Source organism: Physeter macrocephalus, chromosome 14, assembly GCF_002837175.3.
Source record: "Physeter macrocephalus isolate SW-GA chromosome 14, ASM283717v5, whole genome shotgun sequence".
Classification (NCBI taxonomy): Eukaryota; Metazoa; Chordata; class Mammalia; order Artiodactyla; family Physeteridae; genus Physeter; species Physeter macrocephalus.
In genome coordinates, this window is record NC_041227.1 from 121249976 (window position 1) to 121267388 (window position 17413).

Here is a 17413-nt window from a genome sequence, read left to right on the forward strand (position 1 = left end):
AGAGGCTCGCGTACCGCAAAAAAAAAACCAAAAACAAATAAACAAACAAAACTTCTAACTTCTCGTTCTTTGCATCCATTCTTCTCCCGAGTTCTTTGATCATCTTTATGATCACTACCCTGAACTCCTTCTCCAGTAGATTGCCTATCTCCACTTCACTTAGTTCTTCTTCTGGGGTTTTATCTTGTACCTTTATCTGGAACATGTTCCTCTGTTGCCTCATTTTGCCTAAGTTGCTATTTTTATTTTTGTGTATCTGGTATGTTGGTTATATTTCCCAACTTTGGAGAAGTGGCCTTTTGTTGGAAACGCCCTATGTGTCCCAGCAGTATGTCTTACCTGAGCTATATGCTCTAGGGGTTCCCCCTATGAGGACTGCATGGGTCTTTCTGTTGTGGTGGGCTGACTATGTGGGCAGTCTTGTATACTTGGTTGGCCCCTGGGCCAGTTTGTTGCCTTGTGCAGAGGCTGCCAGCTGCAGGTGGCTAACTGCATAACCACAGGGACCCCCGGGGCTTATACTGGCTCAATGGTGGGGAGAGTCAGGGTCTAGAAGACTCCAGGGCTGTTGCCTGCCCACTGGTGGGTGAAGCGAGGTCCTGAGTTAGTGCTGGTCTACTGGTGGACAGAGCCAGGTCCTGGTTGCAGAGCCCAGGGTCCCAGAGGTTGTGTTGGATTGCTGGGGGGGGACGGGGGGGGGCAGTTCCTGATACAGTTGAGTATGGGGTCTGGGGTGTCCTGAAGCTTGTGTTGGCCTGCTACTGGGCAGGGCTGTGGTCCAGCTGTTCCCAGCACAGGGTCTGGCCTGCTAATGGGCAGGCTGGGTCCATAAGTTGCAGGACTAGTTTTCTTTCTTTTTTTTTTTTTTTTAATAATTTTTAAAAATTAACTAATTAATTTGGTTGTGCCAGGTCTTAGTTGAGGCTCACAGGCTCCTTTGTTGAGGCTCACCAGCTTCTTAATTGCGGCAGGCGGGCTTCCTTAGTTGCGGCTCGCCAGCTCCTTGGTTGCAGCAGGAAGGCTTCCTTAGTTGTGGCATGCAAATTCTTAATTGCAGCATGCATGTGGGATCTAGTTCCCTGACCAGGGATCGAACCTGGGCCCCCTGCATTGGGAGTGCAGAGTCTTAACCACTGCGCCACCAGGGAAGTCCCGGGACTAGTTTTCTTGAGTCTCATGTCTGTCCCCTGGTGGGAGAAGCTGGTCCAGAGGCTAGAGCAGGCTTCCTGAAGGGCAGGGCCAGGGCCCAGTGGATTCTGAGACTGGTGCATGCCTACTGGTGGGTGAAGCTGGGTCCTGGGCCCTCTGGTGAGCAGGTCTGTGTCCCAAGGCTGTATCTGTAGGCTCAGGGGATCTTAAGGCAGCCTGTCTGCTGATGGGTGGGGCTGTGTCCCTGCCCAGTAGTTGCTTGGCCTGATGTGTCCCAGCACTGGCACCTACAGGCTGTTGGGTTGGGGCCACGTCTTGGCGCTAATGAGCTAGAGGTAGGATTCCACAATGGCACTTGCCAGCACCAGGGTCCACATGGTAGAAGGAGCTCCTAAAAATGGCTGCTGCCAGTGTCTGTGTTCCCACGGTGAACTCCAGTTGCCTCTTGCCTCTCCGGGAAGCTCTCTAAGATCAGCAAGTAGGTCTGGCTTAGGCTCCTCTCAAATTACAGCTTCTGTCCTGGGTCTCAGTAGATTTTGTGTGTGCCCTTTAAGAATGAAACCTCTATTTCCTGCAGCCCTCTGGGATTCCCAAAAGTAATCTCCAGTGGTCTTCAAAGCCAAATGTTCTGGGAGCTCATCTTCCCGGTGCAGGCCCCCCAGGCTGGGGAGCCTATGTGGGACTCAAGACTTCTCACTCCTTTGGCAGAACCTTTGCAAAGTAATTGTTCTCATTTGTGGGTCACCCCCTGGGGGGTATGGGACTTGACTATATTGCAAGTCTTCCCCTCCTAGCCATCTCATTGTGGTTCGTTCTTAATGTCTTTAGTTGTAGAAGATCTTCTTTGGTAGGGTCCTATCTTTTTCATCGATGGTTGTTCTGCAGATGGTTGTGATTTTGGTGTGCCCATGAGAGGAGGTGAGCTCAGAGTCTTTCTACTCTGCCATCTTGGCCATCTCCTTTCCTTAAACCTTTTATATAAGTAAGGAGAAACCCCTTCCTAAGCGCCTCGTAACAGGATACACAGCAGGATCTCACCATTATGCAGATCTGGCCTGCCCCTGGGGCCAAGGCACTGCTGCTCTGTGACTGAGTGGGGGAGGGGGTAATGAGGCCTCTACAAGAATTGGGGTTTGCTTTATAGGTGGCGTGAGCCAGATTCCTTATGGAGGAGCCTGGGATGAGAGGCCTTCGGCACCCAGGGCACCCCCCCCAATACAGTATTAATGTAGTCACCATACGGTACATTACATCCCTATGACTTACTTATTTTATAACTGGAAGTTTGTACCTTCTGACCATCTTCACTCATTTGTTCTACTGAAGAACCTTTTTTTTTTTTTGGTAAATGAGATGTATTTACTATACAGATACTTAAATAATTGCCTTTTTTTTTTTTTTTGGCCGCATCGTGCAGCTTGCGGGATCTCAGTTGCCTGACCAGGGACTGAACCCTGGCCATGGCATTGAAAGCTCGGAATCCCAGCCATTAGGCCACCAGGGAACTCCCTAACTGAAATATTATTCATGCTTACAGTAGAGAAGTTCACAATCTCTGCAATAATAAAACAGTATGTTCTAAAAAACAGTTTGAAGATCATTGAGAGAAATTTGTATAACTTTCAATCTGACAAATTAAAATTTCCAGATGATAACTAAGCATGAGATTTTAGGAGAAATTCCATCACAAAGAAAGAGCATATGAAATGGTTATTCAAGGAGCCGAAGAAAAAAATGGACCCAGATAAAAATGAATTAGTCTGTGGTCAAACTGATGACAAATTCAGTATCACGAAATTGAGGACCAAGTTGTGAATTTTGAACATTATGTCTTAGAGGATATTCATGTGAAATACGAACTTATGGAGGGAAATATACATAAAATATTTTGATATGAAAATGGCCATATTGCACTGGATTGGGGAAAAGGAGAGCACAAAAAGATGTATTTGCAGATTTTTAAAAGACATCAGTTGAGTGTCAAAAATACAGTATTCGGGAATAAATTGTGTGGATTTGGGGATCTGTACAAGGTGAATTTTTCTGTATTTAGTGATTTTATCAGTTGACCGTATTGGTAAACAACGAGTTTTCAGGGTGTATTCTCATACTTTCAAAGTGAGGAATAAGTTTACAGTGAAGTCTTTCATTAAACTGAAGAAGGGATAGATAAATAGAAAGTTATTTAGAGAGGGGAAGTCATTAATCCATTTTGTTTATGAGAAGTTTGTGTATTATAGATTTACAAGGGAGCAAAGTGGATATTCCCTCAATTTCAGAGCTTTTTTTTTTTTTTTTGCGGTCCTCTCCCGTTGCGGAGCACAGGCTCTGGACGCACAGGCTCAGTGGCCATGGCTCACGGGCCTAGCCGCTCTGCGGCATGTGGGATCTTCCCGGGCCGGGGCACGAACCCGTGTGCCCTGCATCGGCAGGCGGACTCTCAACCACTGCGCCACCAGGGAAGCCCCCAGAGCTATTTTTAACGTAGCTCTCTGTGTACTAACATTATAGAGCTGATTCAAAATATTAAGCGTTTGAAAATTAGACAAAACAATTTGACCTACAAATCTTTGATTATGGTACCAGCCAAGATCTCTAGTTTAGAGGTATACCCGTGCAACAGTCAGCATTTCTGTTACTAACAGTCTGGCACCTATTTTTCTAAAGCAAAGGAATGAAACATTGTGTAAAACTTTGTTTTTAAGTTATGTAAATGATTCTGGGCTACAGAACTACATATTGCTATCTGATAGTTATTAAAAGTAATTGGTATTTCAAGCAATCAGACCAACATAGTTCTATGATTATGTCACTTCTGATATTTTTATCCTCAGGGTATTAAACTCATAGCTTTTAGTCTAACATTCAGCAATAAAAAAGTTTTACTTTAATATTTTCTAGATGCCCAAGGTCCTAATGAAATGCAGTCTAATAAAGCCTCAACCCTACCATGTTCTGACTCACATGAAGAAGTGTTGAACACTCCCTCATCTAGTTTTTTGTCCAAGAGTGGGACATCCTTTGTTGAAGACAGTGAGTAGTAATGCATTGAGTTCTTGAGACTATTGCTGTGAGTTGGAGACAATAGTTCTTGCGGCAGTTGCTATTAGCCTTTTTACTTTTGTTGCTCTACAATTAATGGGATTCATTTTGGTTTTATGTGACCTCATTTGCAAATGTTTGCTATTAATTATGAACTCGGATTGCTTCTTAAGATGGTCTTTGGTCACGTTTTGCATCCGCTCTTTTATTTAAATCCTCTCAAACAGAGACTTTAGGACAATAAGAGTCTGTTATGTTAGACTGATTAGATATCAGTTGGTGGTCTTCAAATTATAATAACTTGAAAAATATTCTCATTTTGTATTGTCTCTGAGGTTTTCATATGGTTAGTATTATATAAAGTCATTATTAATGGCTAACTATTTTTATAACATGTGGATGAACCATAATTTATGTAGCTATTCTTCAAGCCGTTTAGGTTTTTAGTAATTTTTCATTATTTTTAAATAACTTTTTAGGAAGCATTTTTATGATAATATTAAAATTACATTCTTCCTGATTTAATTAGGTCCCTACTTGTTTACTGAGGATGAGTCCTTATTTTCATTGTTTTTTTTGGTGTGGTTTTTTTTTTTTTTAGTCAAGTTTAAAGTACATTTCTAAGTAGTGTGTGTGAACATGTTTATATAGGGCATGTGTATATATAAAATGATACAGGATATATATATATAAATATATATATATATATATATATAATGGTCTATTTCTTAGAGTTCATCTTAATGTACACTTTGATTTGTCCAACTAGCGGAAATTCCTTCTGTGGATATGATTCCAAATGCTAGGAAGTTAGGGGAGCCTATCCGATCAGCTATTCCTTTACAGCCACCTTACCATCCTTCAGAGCCTCGAGCTCCCTGCCCCATAGGAAAAGAATACTTGCGTTCAAGTCACTGCTCCCATACCATGAATTCTACTGGAGAAGGCACAGGATTTTCTGTGGTAAGTGGAAAAGCTTGTTTTCAACTGGTCATAAGTCTATAGATTTAAAAAGGTCTCTGCTAGAATTGTAGTCAAAGATACTGCACTAATCAGAGCACTGTACTTCTTAAAATTTACCTCTGCATATACCTGTATATTCTTACCCTAGGAAGATAGGGACAGGATGACTATGTAAAAGGGGAAATAGTAAGAGCTAACACATACTGTTTATTTTGTGCCAGGCACAGTTCTCCCTAATTTGCAGGTATCGAATAAATTTCTTCTTACAGCACAGCTCTCGAGTAGGTACTATTTATATTTCCCATGGGGAAGCTGAAATAGAGAGTTTAAGAATCTTGTCTGAGGTCACACAGCAATTGTAGAATTAGGATTAGAATTCAAGCATTCTAGTTTCAGAACCCATATTGTATGTCTCTAATTAAGCAATTGAAATGTTTTAACATATAGGAAAGTGTCAAAAATAATCTTTCATCCATATTCCTGTTATCCAGCATGAACTACTGTTAACATTTTGGCCTATTAGCTGCCACTCTTTTCTTCTTTGAAAATAAAATCCTTTTTTATACAGTCATCCTGTTCCTATCTTTCTAGCAACAAGAACACTCAGGTATATGCCAAGGGTAAATTTATAAACAATGATACACTCATTATTAAAAATTCACACAGTGCCGAAAAAGTAGTTAGTATTAGGTGACCATAATTCTAAACATTCTGTGCATCTGTTTAGATAGGAGGGTGGATGGATTAAAAAGAGAAAAAAGGGATCATAGGATAATGGTTACATTTGGGGAAGGCTTGCAGGGATGGTGGAAGGCCTTCTGAGTTGCTGGTAATATTCTTTTTCTTTACCTGGGTTGCAGTTAGGTGGGAATATTCTTTTTCAAATAATTCTTGAGCAGGACACTAACTTCAGTTTTAGACGTTTTTTTAAAATGTGATTATATTATAGTTGTTATTTATTAAGAAGTATTAAATTTAATTTTACTTTAATAGAAGAAAAAGATACTGAAGTGAAATTGAAGAGATTGTTAAACATCAGATGTTTCTTTACCACAAGAAATATTTTCCATAAGATTCCCTCTAAAGTTAAGAAATAAATTGTTTAAAATGTTGAGTTTATATTCATATTTTGGAGGTTTTGTCTTTTGTTTCAGTTTTGGACAGTTTCTGTTGACTTCTTGATATGAAAGATAATGACTTTAATACTTTCTACTTGTGATTTGATCATTTTTTCATTGTCCACATGTAGCCGTAACCCCTAAATTTTTATATTTGAGAACACCTCACTTGCATTTATATTTGAATGCAATCCTGAGCATTTTCTTTTTCTTTGAGTACAAGTTTATAGACATTGCTCCATCCTTTGGCATTGGGGATCAATAGAGTGTTTTGACAAATGTGTTTTTAAAAAAAGCAAAACATGGAGAATGAAGGGACCTAGCTTTGTGTCACAGGTCCTCCCTTCCCATCACACCCAAAATGTTCTTCTTTTTGTGTCTTCCTTATATCTCTTTCAAATCAGCTCTCCTCTGTTTTTAATAGGAACCAGATAATAGAGTTTTCTTAACTTCCAAGTTGTCTAAAGAGGGCAAACAGGAAATGTATCCAGTTCAGGTCCAAGGCCCTAGGACAAGGAAGCTTCCCAAAGGAAAAAGGTAACATTACTGTAGGCTTCAATGTTTACAGTTTGTCTGCAAAGGGATTTGAAGAGTTAAGGGTATACTCTCCATATTTTGCTGTGAAGACCAGTATGAAATATTTGGTAAAACATGTATTACAGTAGTTTTGAACTAAGTAATGTACATACACTTGTCTACTTAAATGTGTCACAAGGTCACTTTTATTACAGATATGAAAACAGAGCTGCAGTCTCATCCTGGGATTCACCTTTCTCCCAGAGGGCAGGAAAGAGGTTAACAGAACAAGAATTACACGCAGTATCAGAGAAACTATCTCAGCGCCTCTCTGAACTAGATTGGGCAAGTCTTGTTTTTTTTTTTTTTTTTTTTTTTTTTTGTGGTACGCGGGCCTCCCTCTGCTGCGGCCTCTCCCGTTGCGGAGCACAGGCTCCAGACGCGCAGGCTCAGCGGCCATGGCTCACGGGCCCAGCCGCTCCGCGGCATGTGGGATCCTCCCAGACCGGGGCGCGAACCCGGTTCCCCTGCATCGGCAGGCGGACGCGCAACCACTGTGCCACCAGGGAAGCCCAAGTCTTGTTTTTTAATCTGTATTGAGATTGCTATAGTTGGTGAGCGTTTAAGTGATTTTCCAATTGAAGGTGAGAGCTAAGCTAAGGTACTAGGAAGTTAGTTGTGTCTTACTGAAAATCTTCCATAAGTCAAGCAGGTAGGACATAGGATGATAAATTATATCCTAGCCTTTTATTATATAACCAAATTTGGTATAGATTTATCCAAATTTGTATCAAATTCTATCTATCTATTTATTTATTTATTTGGCTGCGTCAGGTCTTAGTTGCGGCATGTGGGATCTTTTATTGAGGTGCACGGGCTCTTCATTGCAGCGCGCGGTCTTCTCTAGTTGTGGTGTGTGGGCTCAGTAGTTGCAGCCCATGGGCTCTCTAGTTGTGGCGTGCAGGCTCCAAAGTGCGCAGGCCTCAGTAGTTGCGGCGTGTGGGTGCAGTACGCAGGCTCTAGAGCGCACGGGCTCAGTAGTTGCTGTGTGCAGGCTTAGTTGTCCTGTGGCATGTAGGATCTTAGTTCCCCAACCAGGAATTGAACCTGCGTCCCCTGTATTGGAAGGCGGATTCTTAACCACTGGACCACCAGGAAAGTCCCAAATTTTTATCGAATTCTGATGAAAACTAAATAATTTAATGAAAATGATTATATTAAACCGTATATCTTGAGATACATCTGTATTGTTTCCCTTTGTCAGTAAAGACACATTTGGTATAAAATTAGATGGATCTCTGATTTTCACAAAATAAAATACTGTAGTTTGGGGGTATCATTGAATAAATATATTAAATCCCTATGTGACTTACTTTTAAGATTATTGAAACTGAATAGTCCATGGCACTGATATATATATATCCTTTAGAAACTATGCATAAGCATCTGAAAATTTATGTCTAAACTTGGGCTTAATTATCTGAGAAAACTTTTAAAAGGTTATATTTGTCTAATCCTTCCAACTTGCATTCTGCTGAAGTCAATGAAAGATGTTAAAAAGAATTTTCTTGATAGATGTTAAAAAGTGCCCTGGGTGATCGAATTAAAGAAAAGACCGGCTTTGAAGAGGAGGATATTGGAAACGAAGAGGTGGAAAGTGGAAATGATGAGACACTGTCTCAGCATAGTGACAGCATCGTGGAGTATGGGCCGAAGAAGCAAAGGCCAGGTACCTATCTCAGGCCAGGTTAAGGACGTCCCCAGAAACCACTTAGCCACTCTGATCTAATGACTGGCTTTCTTTTTTAAATATTTCAGGAATATGTGAAAGCATCAAAAATAATATCAAATACCTGTATCTCCATCTAGTAGTAGCAGATGTTAACAGTTATATTTGCTTTACACCTTTTGTGTTTAAGAAATAAAGAGTTAAAATCTCTTCTCTCCTCTCCACATTCTTTTTCTTTCCCTCAAATGAATTACTCTCTCAAAGTTGATATCTTTTCTTCATATCTCTGATTTTATTTATTTTTAATTTTTATTTTTTCCAGTTTTATTGAGATATAATGTACATTGTATCATTTAAGGTGTACAACAATGATTTGATATATGTGTATCTTGCAGAATGATTACCACAGTAAGTTTAGTTAACATCTATTACTTCACATACTTTCAGTTTTTTTATGTGATAACTTTTTTTTTTTTAATTTATTTATTTTTGGCTGTGTTGGGTCTTCGTTTCTGTGTGAGGGCTTTCTCTAGTTGCGGTAAGCGGGGGCCACTCACTGTCGCGGCCTCTTTTGTTGTGGAGCACAGGCTCCAGACGCGCAGGCTCAGTAGTTGTGGCTCACAGGCCCAGTTGCTCCGCGGCATGTGGGATCCTCCCAGACCAGGGCTTAAACCCGTGTCCCCTGCATTGGCAGGCAGACTCTTAACCACTGCGCCACCAGGGAAGCCCCGATGATAACTTTTAAGATCTAATCTCTGAGCAACTTTCAAATACACAGTACAGTATTAATTGTAGTCACCATACTGTACATTATATTCTGAGAACTTATAACTGTAAGTTGTACCTTTTGAACAACTTCACACATTTCACCCATCCTTCATATCCCCTACCTCTGGCAACCACCAGTCTGTTCTTCTCTGTATTTTATGCATTTGATTTTTTAAAATTCCACATATAAGTAATATCATAGAGTATTTGTCTTTGACTCATTTCACTTAGCATAATGCCCTCAAGGACCATTCATGTTGTGCATATGGCAGAATTTCCTTCTTTTTTATGGCAGAATAATATTCCATTGTGTATATATCATATTTTCTTTATCCATTGACTGAACACTTCATTGTTTGCATGTCTTTGCTGTTGTAAATAATGCTTCAGTGAACATGGAGATGCAGCTATCATTTTGAAGTAGTGATTTCGTTTCAATTCTGGATATATACCCAGAAGTGGAATTGCTGGATCATATGGTAGTTTTATTTTTAATTCTTTCAGGAACCTCCATATTGTTTTCCATAATGGCTGCACTATTTACATTCCCACCAAGGATTCGCAAGGGTTACCTTTTCTCTACATCCTTTCTAACACTTGTTACTTCTTGCTTTTTTTGAGGATAGCCATTCCCATGGGTATGTGTTGATACCTAATTGTGGTTTTGATTTGCATTTCCCTAATCATTAGTGATGTTGAGCACCTTTTCATGTACCTGTTGGCCTTTGTATGTCATCTTTGGAAAAATGTCTGTTCATTTTCTCTGCCTATTTTTTAATTGGATTTATTTTTTTTCTTTTTGCTGTTGAGTTAATACTTTGACTATAAACCCCTTATCAGATAACCTGATTTGCAAATATATTCTCCCATTTGGTAGATTGCCTTTTCATTTTGTTGGTGGTTTTCTTTGCTTTGTGGAAGTTTATTAGTTTTAATAGCCCCACCTCTTTATTTTTCCTTTTGTTGCCTTTACTTTTGGTGTCAAATGCAAAAAATCATTGCCAAGGCCACTGTCAGCCAGGTTAGTGCCTTTTTACTTACTTTTATTTCTTCTAGGAGTTTTATGGTTTCAGGTCTTATGCTCAAGTCTCTTAATTCATTTTGAGTTGATCTTTGTGTTTGGTGTAAGATAGGAGTCCAGTTTCATTATTTTGCGTGTGGCTGTCCAGTTTTCCCAACACCATTTATTAAAGAGGCTGTCCTTTCCCCACTGTATATTCTTGGCTCCTTTAGCATAAATTAATTGACCATATATTCATGGGTTTGCTTTTGGGCTCTCTATTGTGTTCCATTAAGCTCTGTGTCTGTTTTTTGCTAATATATTGTTTTGATTACTATAGCTTTGTAATGTAGTTTGAAATCAGGAAGCATGATGGCCTCCAGCTTTGTTCTTTTTTCTCAGGATTGTTTTGGCTATTTGGGGTGTTTGTGGTTCCAAACAAATTATATGATTGTTTGTTTTATTTCTGTGAAAAATACCATTGGAATTTTCATAGGGTTTGCATTGAGTTTGTAGATCTCTCTGAGGAGTATGCACATTTTAACAGTATTAATTCTTTCAATACATGAACACAGATCATCTTTCCATTTATTTGTGTCTTCTTTAATTTCTTTCATCAGTGTCTTATAGTTTTCAGTGTACAGGTCTTTCACCTCCTTGGTTAAATTTATTCCTAGGTATATTATTCTCTTTGAAGCAATTGAAATGGGATTTTTCCTTAATTTCTCTCTTTTTATTTTTTTAAAGAGGAGAAAACAAAAGTTTAGTAACATATATATGGGAGAGACTTAGGAAAACTGAGTAACTCCAATTTCTCTGATAGTTTGTTATTAATTTATAGAATTGCAACTATTTTTGTACAGTTGACCCTTGAACAATGTGGATTTGAACTGTGCAGGTCCACTTATACATAGATTTTTTTCAATAAATACATACTATACTACTACATCGTCAGTGCCGGTTGAATCCGTGGATGCAGAACTGTGGATACGGAGCACTATCTGTAAAGTTATACTCATATTTTTCGCTGCATGGAGTCAGTGCCCTAAGGAACAACTGTATATTCATTTTGTAACCTGCAGTTTTACTATCTTTTATTAGTTCTAACAGATTTGGTGGCTTCTTTAGGGTTTTTTATATATAATATGTCATCTGTAAAGAGTTATATTTCTTCATTTCTGATCTGGATGTCTTATTTATTTATCTTGCCTAATTGCTCTGTCTAGGACTTGTAGTACTATGTTGAATAAAAGCAGGCATCCTTTTCTTGTTCCTGATCTTAGAGGAACTACTTTCAGCTTTTCACTGTTCAATATGTTAGCTATGGGCTTGTCATATATGGCATTTATTATGTTGAGGTACACTCCTTCTATACCCAGTTTGTTGAAAGTTTTAAAAATGAATGGATGTTGAATTTTGTTAAATGCTTTTTCTTTATTTATTGAGATGATAATATGATTTTTATCTTTTGTTAATGTGGTGTACACAGTGACGGATTTGTGAATGCTGAACCATCCTTGCATTTCTGGAATAAATCCCACTTGATCATGGTATATGATACTTGTAGTGTACTGTTGAATTCATTTGCTAATATTTTGTTGAGGATTTTTGCATCTATGTTCATCAGGGATATTGGTCTAATTTTTTGTGGTGTCTTGTCTGGTTTTGGTTTTAGGGTAATGTTGGCCTTGTAAAATGAGTTTGGAAGTGTTCCTTCTTCTGTGTTTTGTAAAGGTTTGAGAAGGATTGGTATTCTTTAAATGTTTGGTAGAATTCACTAGTGAAGCCATCTGGTCCTTGACATTTTTTTTTTTAATTTTTATTTTATATTGGAGTATAGTTGATTAACAATGTTGCATTAGTTTCAGGTGTACAGCAAAGTGATTCAGTTATACGTATATCCATTCTTTTTCAGATTCTTTTCCCATATAGGTTATTACAGAATATTGAGTATAGTTCCCTGTGCTGTACAGTAGGTCCCTGTTGGTTATGTATTTTAAATAAAGCACCGTGTACATGTCAATCCCAAACTCCCAATCTGTCCCTCCCATCGACCCTTCCCCCGTAACCGTAAATTCGTTCTCTAAGTCTGTGACTCTGTTTCTGTTTTGTAAATAAGTTCATTTGTATCTTTTTTTTTTTTTTTTTTTTTTTTAGATTTCACATATAAGCGACATGAATATGCTATTTGTCTTTCTCTGTCTGACTGACTTCACTTAGCATGATAATCTCCAGGTCCGTCCATGTTGCTGCAAATGGCATTATTTCATTCTTTCTAATGGCTGAGTAATACTCCATTGTATATATGTACCACATCTTTATCCATTCATCTGTTGATGGACATTTAGGTTGCTTCCATGTCTTGGCTATTGTAAATAGCACTGCAGTGAACATTGCAGTGCACGTATCCTTTCAAACTCTTGTTTTTCTCCAGATATATTCCCAGGAGTGGGATTGCTGGATCATATGGTTTTTAGTTTCTAAAGGAACCTCCGTACTGTTCTCCATAGTGGTTGTACCAATTTACTTCCCCACCAACAGTGTAGGAGAGTTCTCTTTTCTCCACACCCTCTCCAGCATTTATTGTTTGTAGACTTTGATGATGGCCTGGTGTGCGTTGATATTTCATTGTAGTTTTGATTTGCATTTCTCTAATAATTAGCGATGTTGAGCATCTTTTCATGTGTCTCTTGGGCCATCTGTATGTCTTCTTTGGAGAAATGTCTGTTTAGGTCTTCTGCCCATTTTTTGATTGGGTTGTTCTTTTTTTGTTTTTGTTTTTTTGACACTGAGCTGCATGAGCTGCTTGTAAATTTTGGAGATTAATCCCTTGTCGGTCACATTGTTTGCAAATATTTTCTCACATCCTGTGGTTTGTGCTTTCGTTTTGTGTATGGTTTCCTTTGCTGTGCAAAGCTTTTGAGTTTAATTAGGTCCCATTCATTTATATTTTTTATTTCCATTACTCTAGGAGACAGATTGAAAAAGATATTGTTGTGATTTATGTCAGAGTGTTCTGCCTAAGTTTTCTTATAAGAGTTCTATATTGATAGTATCTGGTCCATTTAGGTCTTTAATCTATTTTGAGTTTATTTTTGTGTATGGTGTTAGAGAATGTTCTAATTTCATTTTTTTTTTACATGTAGCTGTCCAGTTTTCCCAGCACCATTTATTGAAGAGACTGTCTTTCCTCCATTGTATAGTATTGCCTCTTTTGTTGTAGATTAATTAACCATAGGTGCATGGGTTTATTTCTGGGCTTTCTATCGTGTTCCATTGAGCTATATGTCTGTTTTTGTGCCAGTACCATACTGTTGTGATGACTGTAGCTTTGTATCAGTAGTACAGTCTGAAGTCAGGGAGCCTGATTCCTCCAGCTCCATTTTTCTTTCTCAAGATTGTTTTGGCTATCCAGGGTCTTTTGTGTCTCCATACAGATTTTAAGATTTTTTCTGTTCTAGTTCTGTGAAAAATGCCATTGTCAATTTGGTAGGGATTGCATTGAATCTGTAGATTGCCTTGGCTAGTAAGTCATTTTGACAATATTGGTTCTTCCAATCCAAGAACATGGTATATCTTTCCATCTGTTTGTGTCATCTTTGGTTTCCTTCATCAGCATCTTATGGTTTTCTGAGTTACAGGTCTTTTGCCTCCTTAGGTAGATTTATTCCTAGGTATTTTATTCTTTTTGATGCAGTGGTAAATGGAGATTGTTTCCTTAATTTCTCTTTCTGATCTTGTTAGTGTACAGAAATGCAACAGATTTCTGTGTATTAATTTTGTATCCTGCAACTTTACCGAATTCATTGATGAGCTCTAGTAGTTTTCTGGTAACATCTTTAGGATTTCTATGTACAGTATCATGTCATCTGCAAACAGCGACAGTTTTACTTCTTTTCCAATTTGGATTCCGTATATTTCTTCTCTGATTGCCGTGGCTAGGACTTCCAAAACTATGTTGAGTGTAAGTGGTGAGAGTGGACATCCTTGTCTTGTTCCTGATCTTAGAGGAAATGCATTCACCTTTTCATTGTTGAGTATGATGTTAGCTGTAGATTTGTCATACATGGCCTTTATTATGCTGAGGTATGTTCCCTCTCTGCCCACTTTCTGGAGAGTTTTTTTTATCATAAATGGCTGTTGAATTCTGTCAGAAGCTTTTTCTGCACAATTGAGATGATCATAGGATTTTTATTCTTCAATTTGTTGATGTGGTGTATCACACTGACTGATTTGCAGTTATTGAAAAATCCTTGCATCCCTGAGATAAAATTCCACTTGATCATGTTGTATGATCCTTTTAACGTATTGTTGGATTCAGATTGCTAGTATTTTGTTGAGGAGTTTTGCGTCTATGTTCATCGGTGGTATTGGCCTGTAATTTTCTTTTTTGTGCGGTATCTTTGTCTGGTTTTGGTATCAGAATGATCATGGCCTCATAGAATGAGTTTGGGAGTGTTCTTTCCTCTGCAGTTTTTTTGGAATAGTTTCAGAAGGATAGGTGTTAACTCTTCTCTAAATGTTTGATAGAATCCACCTGTGAAGCCATCTGGTCCTCAATTTTTGTTGGTTGGGAGTTTTTAAATCACAGTTTCAATTTCAGTACTTGTGATTGGTCTGTTCATATTTTCTATTTCTTCCTGGTTCAGTCTTGGGAGATTTTACCTTTCTAAGAATTTGTCCATTTCTTCCAGGTTGTCCATTTTATTGGCATCTAGTTTGTAGCAGTCTCATAAGATCCATTGTATTTCTGTGGTGTCTGTTTTAAGTTCTCCTTTTTCATTTCTAATTTTACTTAGTTGAGCCCCCTTCCTGTTTTTCTTGATGAGTCTGGCTAAAGGTTTTATCAATTTTGTTTATCTTTTCAAAGAACCAGATTTTAGTTTCATTGATCATCTCTATTTTCTTTGTTTCTGTTTCATTTATTTCTTCTCTGATCTTTATGATTTCTTTCCTTCTACTGAATTTTGGTTTTGTTTGTTCTTCTTTCTCTAGTTGCTTTAGGTGTAACATTAGGTGTTTATTTCTGATTTTTCTTGTTTCCTAAGGTAAGATTGTATCACTATAAACTTCCCACTTAGAACTGTTTTGCTGCATCCCATGGATTTTGGATCATCATGCTTTCATTTTCATTTGTCTCTAGGTATTTTTTTGATTCCCTCTTTGATTTCTTCAGTGATCCATTGGTTGTTCAGTAGCATATTGTTAGCCTCCACGTGTTTGTGTTTTTTACAGTTTTTTTCTTGTATTTGATTTCTAATCTCATAGTGTTGTGGTCAGAAAAGTTGCTTGATATTATTTCAATTTTCTTAAATTCACCGAGACTTGCTTTGTGGCCCAGCATGTGGTCTATCCTGGAGAATGTTCCATGTGGGTGGAATGTTGTATAAATATCAATTAAGTCCATCTGGTCTAATGTGTCATTTAAGGCCTGTGTTTTCTTATTGATTTTCTTTATGGATGTCTGTCCATTGATGTAAGTGGGGAGCTAAAGTCCCCCACCTTTATTGTGTTACTTTCAATTTCTCTTTTTATGGCTATTAGCGTTTGCCTTATATATTGAGGTGCTCCTATGTTGGGTGCATATATATTTATAATTGTTATATCTTCTTCTTTGATTGATCCCTTGATCATTATGTAGTGTCTTTCTTTGTCTTTTGTTTACAGTCTTTATTTTAAAATCTATTTTGTCTGATATGAGTATTCTACTCCAGCTTTCTTTTGATTTCCATTTGCATGTAATATCTTTTTCCATCCCCTGACTTTCAGTCTGTATGTGTTCCTAGACCTGAAGTGGGTCTCTTGTAGACAACATATAAATGGGTCTTGTTTTTGTATCCATTCAGCCAGTCTTTGTCTTTTGGTTCGAGCATTTAATCCATTTACATTTAAGGTAATTATCCATATATATGTTCTCATTGCCATTTTGTTAATTGCTTTGGATTTGTTTTTGTAGTTCTTTTTCTTCCCTTCATCTAGTTTTCTGCATTTGTGTTCTCTGTTCCACAGGCTGCAGGATTGTAGTTCTTCTTGCTTCTGGTGTCTGCTCCCTGGTGGGTGAGGTTGGTCAAGGTGCTTGTGCAAGCTTCCTGGTGGGCGGGACTGGTACCTGCCCACTTGTGGATGGAGCTGGGTCTTCACCTCTGATGGCCAGGGCCATGTCAAGGGGTGTGTTTAGAGGCAGATGTGGGCTCAGCATGACTTTAAGCACCCTGTCTGCTGATGGGTGGGGCTGTGTTCCCACATTGTTGGTTGTTTGGCCAGAGGCATCCCAGCACTGGAGCCTGCAGGCTGTTGGATGGGGCCAGGTCTCAGTGCCAAAATGGCAATGTCCAGGAGTGCTCACGCTAAATATTCCCTGGGGCCTCTACTATCAGTGTCCTTATCTCCAAAGTGAGCCACAGCCGCCCCCCACCTCCCCAGGAGACCCTCCAAGACCTGCAGGTAGGTCTGGCCCTGGCTCCTATGGAGTCACTGCTTTGCCCTGGGTTCCAGAGCACATGAAACTTTGTGTGTGCCCTCCATGAGTGGAGTCTCTGTTTACCCCAGTCCTATGGAGCTACTGCACTCAAGGCCCACTGTCCTTCAATACCAAATGCTCTGGGGGCTTTTCTTCCTGATGCCAGACTCCCAGGCTGGGGAGCCTGGTGTGGGGCTCGGAACTCTCACTCCTGTGGGAGAACCTCTGTGATATAATTATTTTCCAGTTTGTGGCTCGCCTACCCAGCGGGTATGGGATTTGATTATATGATGAAAGTGCCCCTGCTACTGTTTCGTTGTGGCTTCTTCTTTGTCTTTGGATGTGGAATAGCTTTTTTGGTATGTTCCAGTCTTTTTTTCAGTGGTTGTTCAACAATTAGTTTTGATTTTGGTGTTTTCATCTGAGGAGGTGAGCTCAAGTTCTTCGACTCCACCATGTTTTCCTAATCCCCTCCCTCCCATCTCTTTAGATCCCTAATTTTCTAGATAGTTATTTCATATCTTCAATCACAACACTTTTCCCATTTACTTTTTTTTTTTTTTACTCAGTCAGATTTTTTTTTTTTTTTTTTTTTTTGCGGTACACGGACCTCTCACTGTTGTGGCCTCTCCCGTTGTGGAGCACAGGCTCCAGACGCGCAAGCTCAG

At 38.9% G+C, this 17413-nt stretch overlaps 1 protein-coding gene across 3 annotated transcripts in view; it reads left to right on the plus strand.

Annotated features, from left to right (window-relative positions):
- Positions 1 to 17413, plus strand: part of CEP95 (centrosomal protein 95) — a 61235-nt gene that overhangs the window by 19769 nt on the left and 24053 nt on the right. For all 3 annotated transcript variants that reach the window (XM_007125952.4, XM_028499756.1, XM_028499755.1), the window contains 5 exons: positions 4051 to 4182; positions 4961 to 5154; positions 6697 to 6809; positions 7004 to 7133; positions 8364 to 8517. In XM_007125952.4, coding sequence (XP_007126014.2) covers positions 4051 to 4182; positions 4961 to 5154; positions 6697 to 6809; positions 7004 to 7133; positions 8364 to 8517 — 723 coding nt within the window. The remainder of the gene's footprint in view (positions 1 to 4050; positions 4183 to 4960; positions 5155 to 6696; positions 6810 to 7003; positions 7134 to 8363; positions 8518 to 17413) is intronic.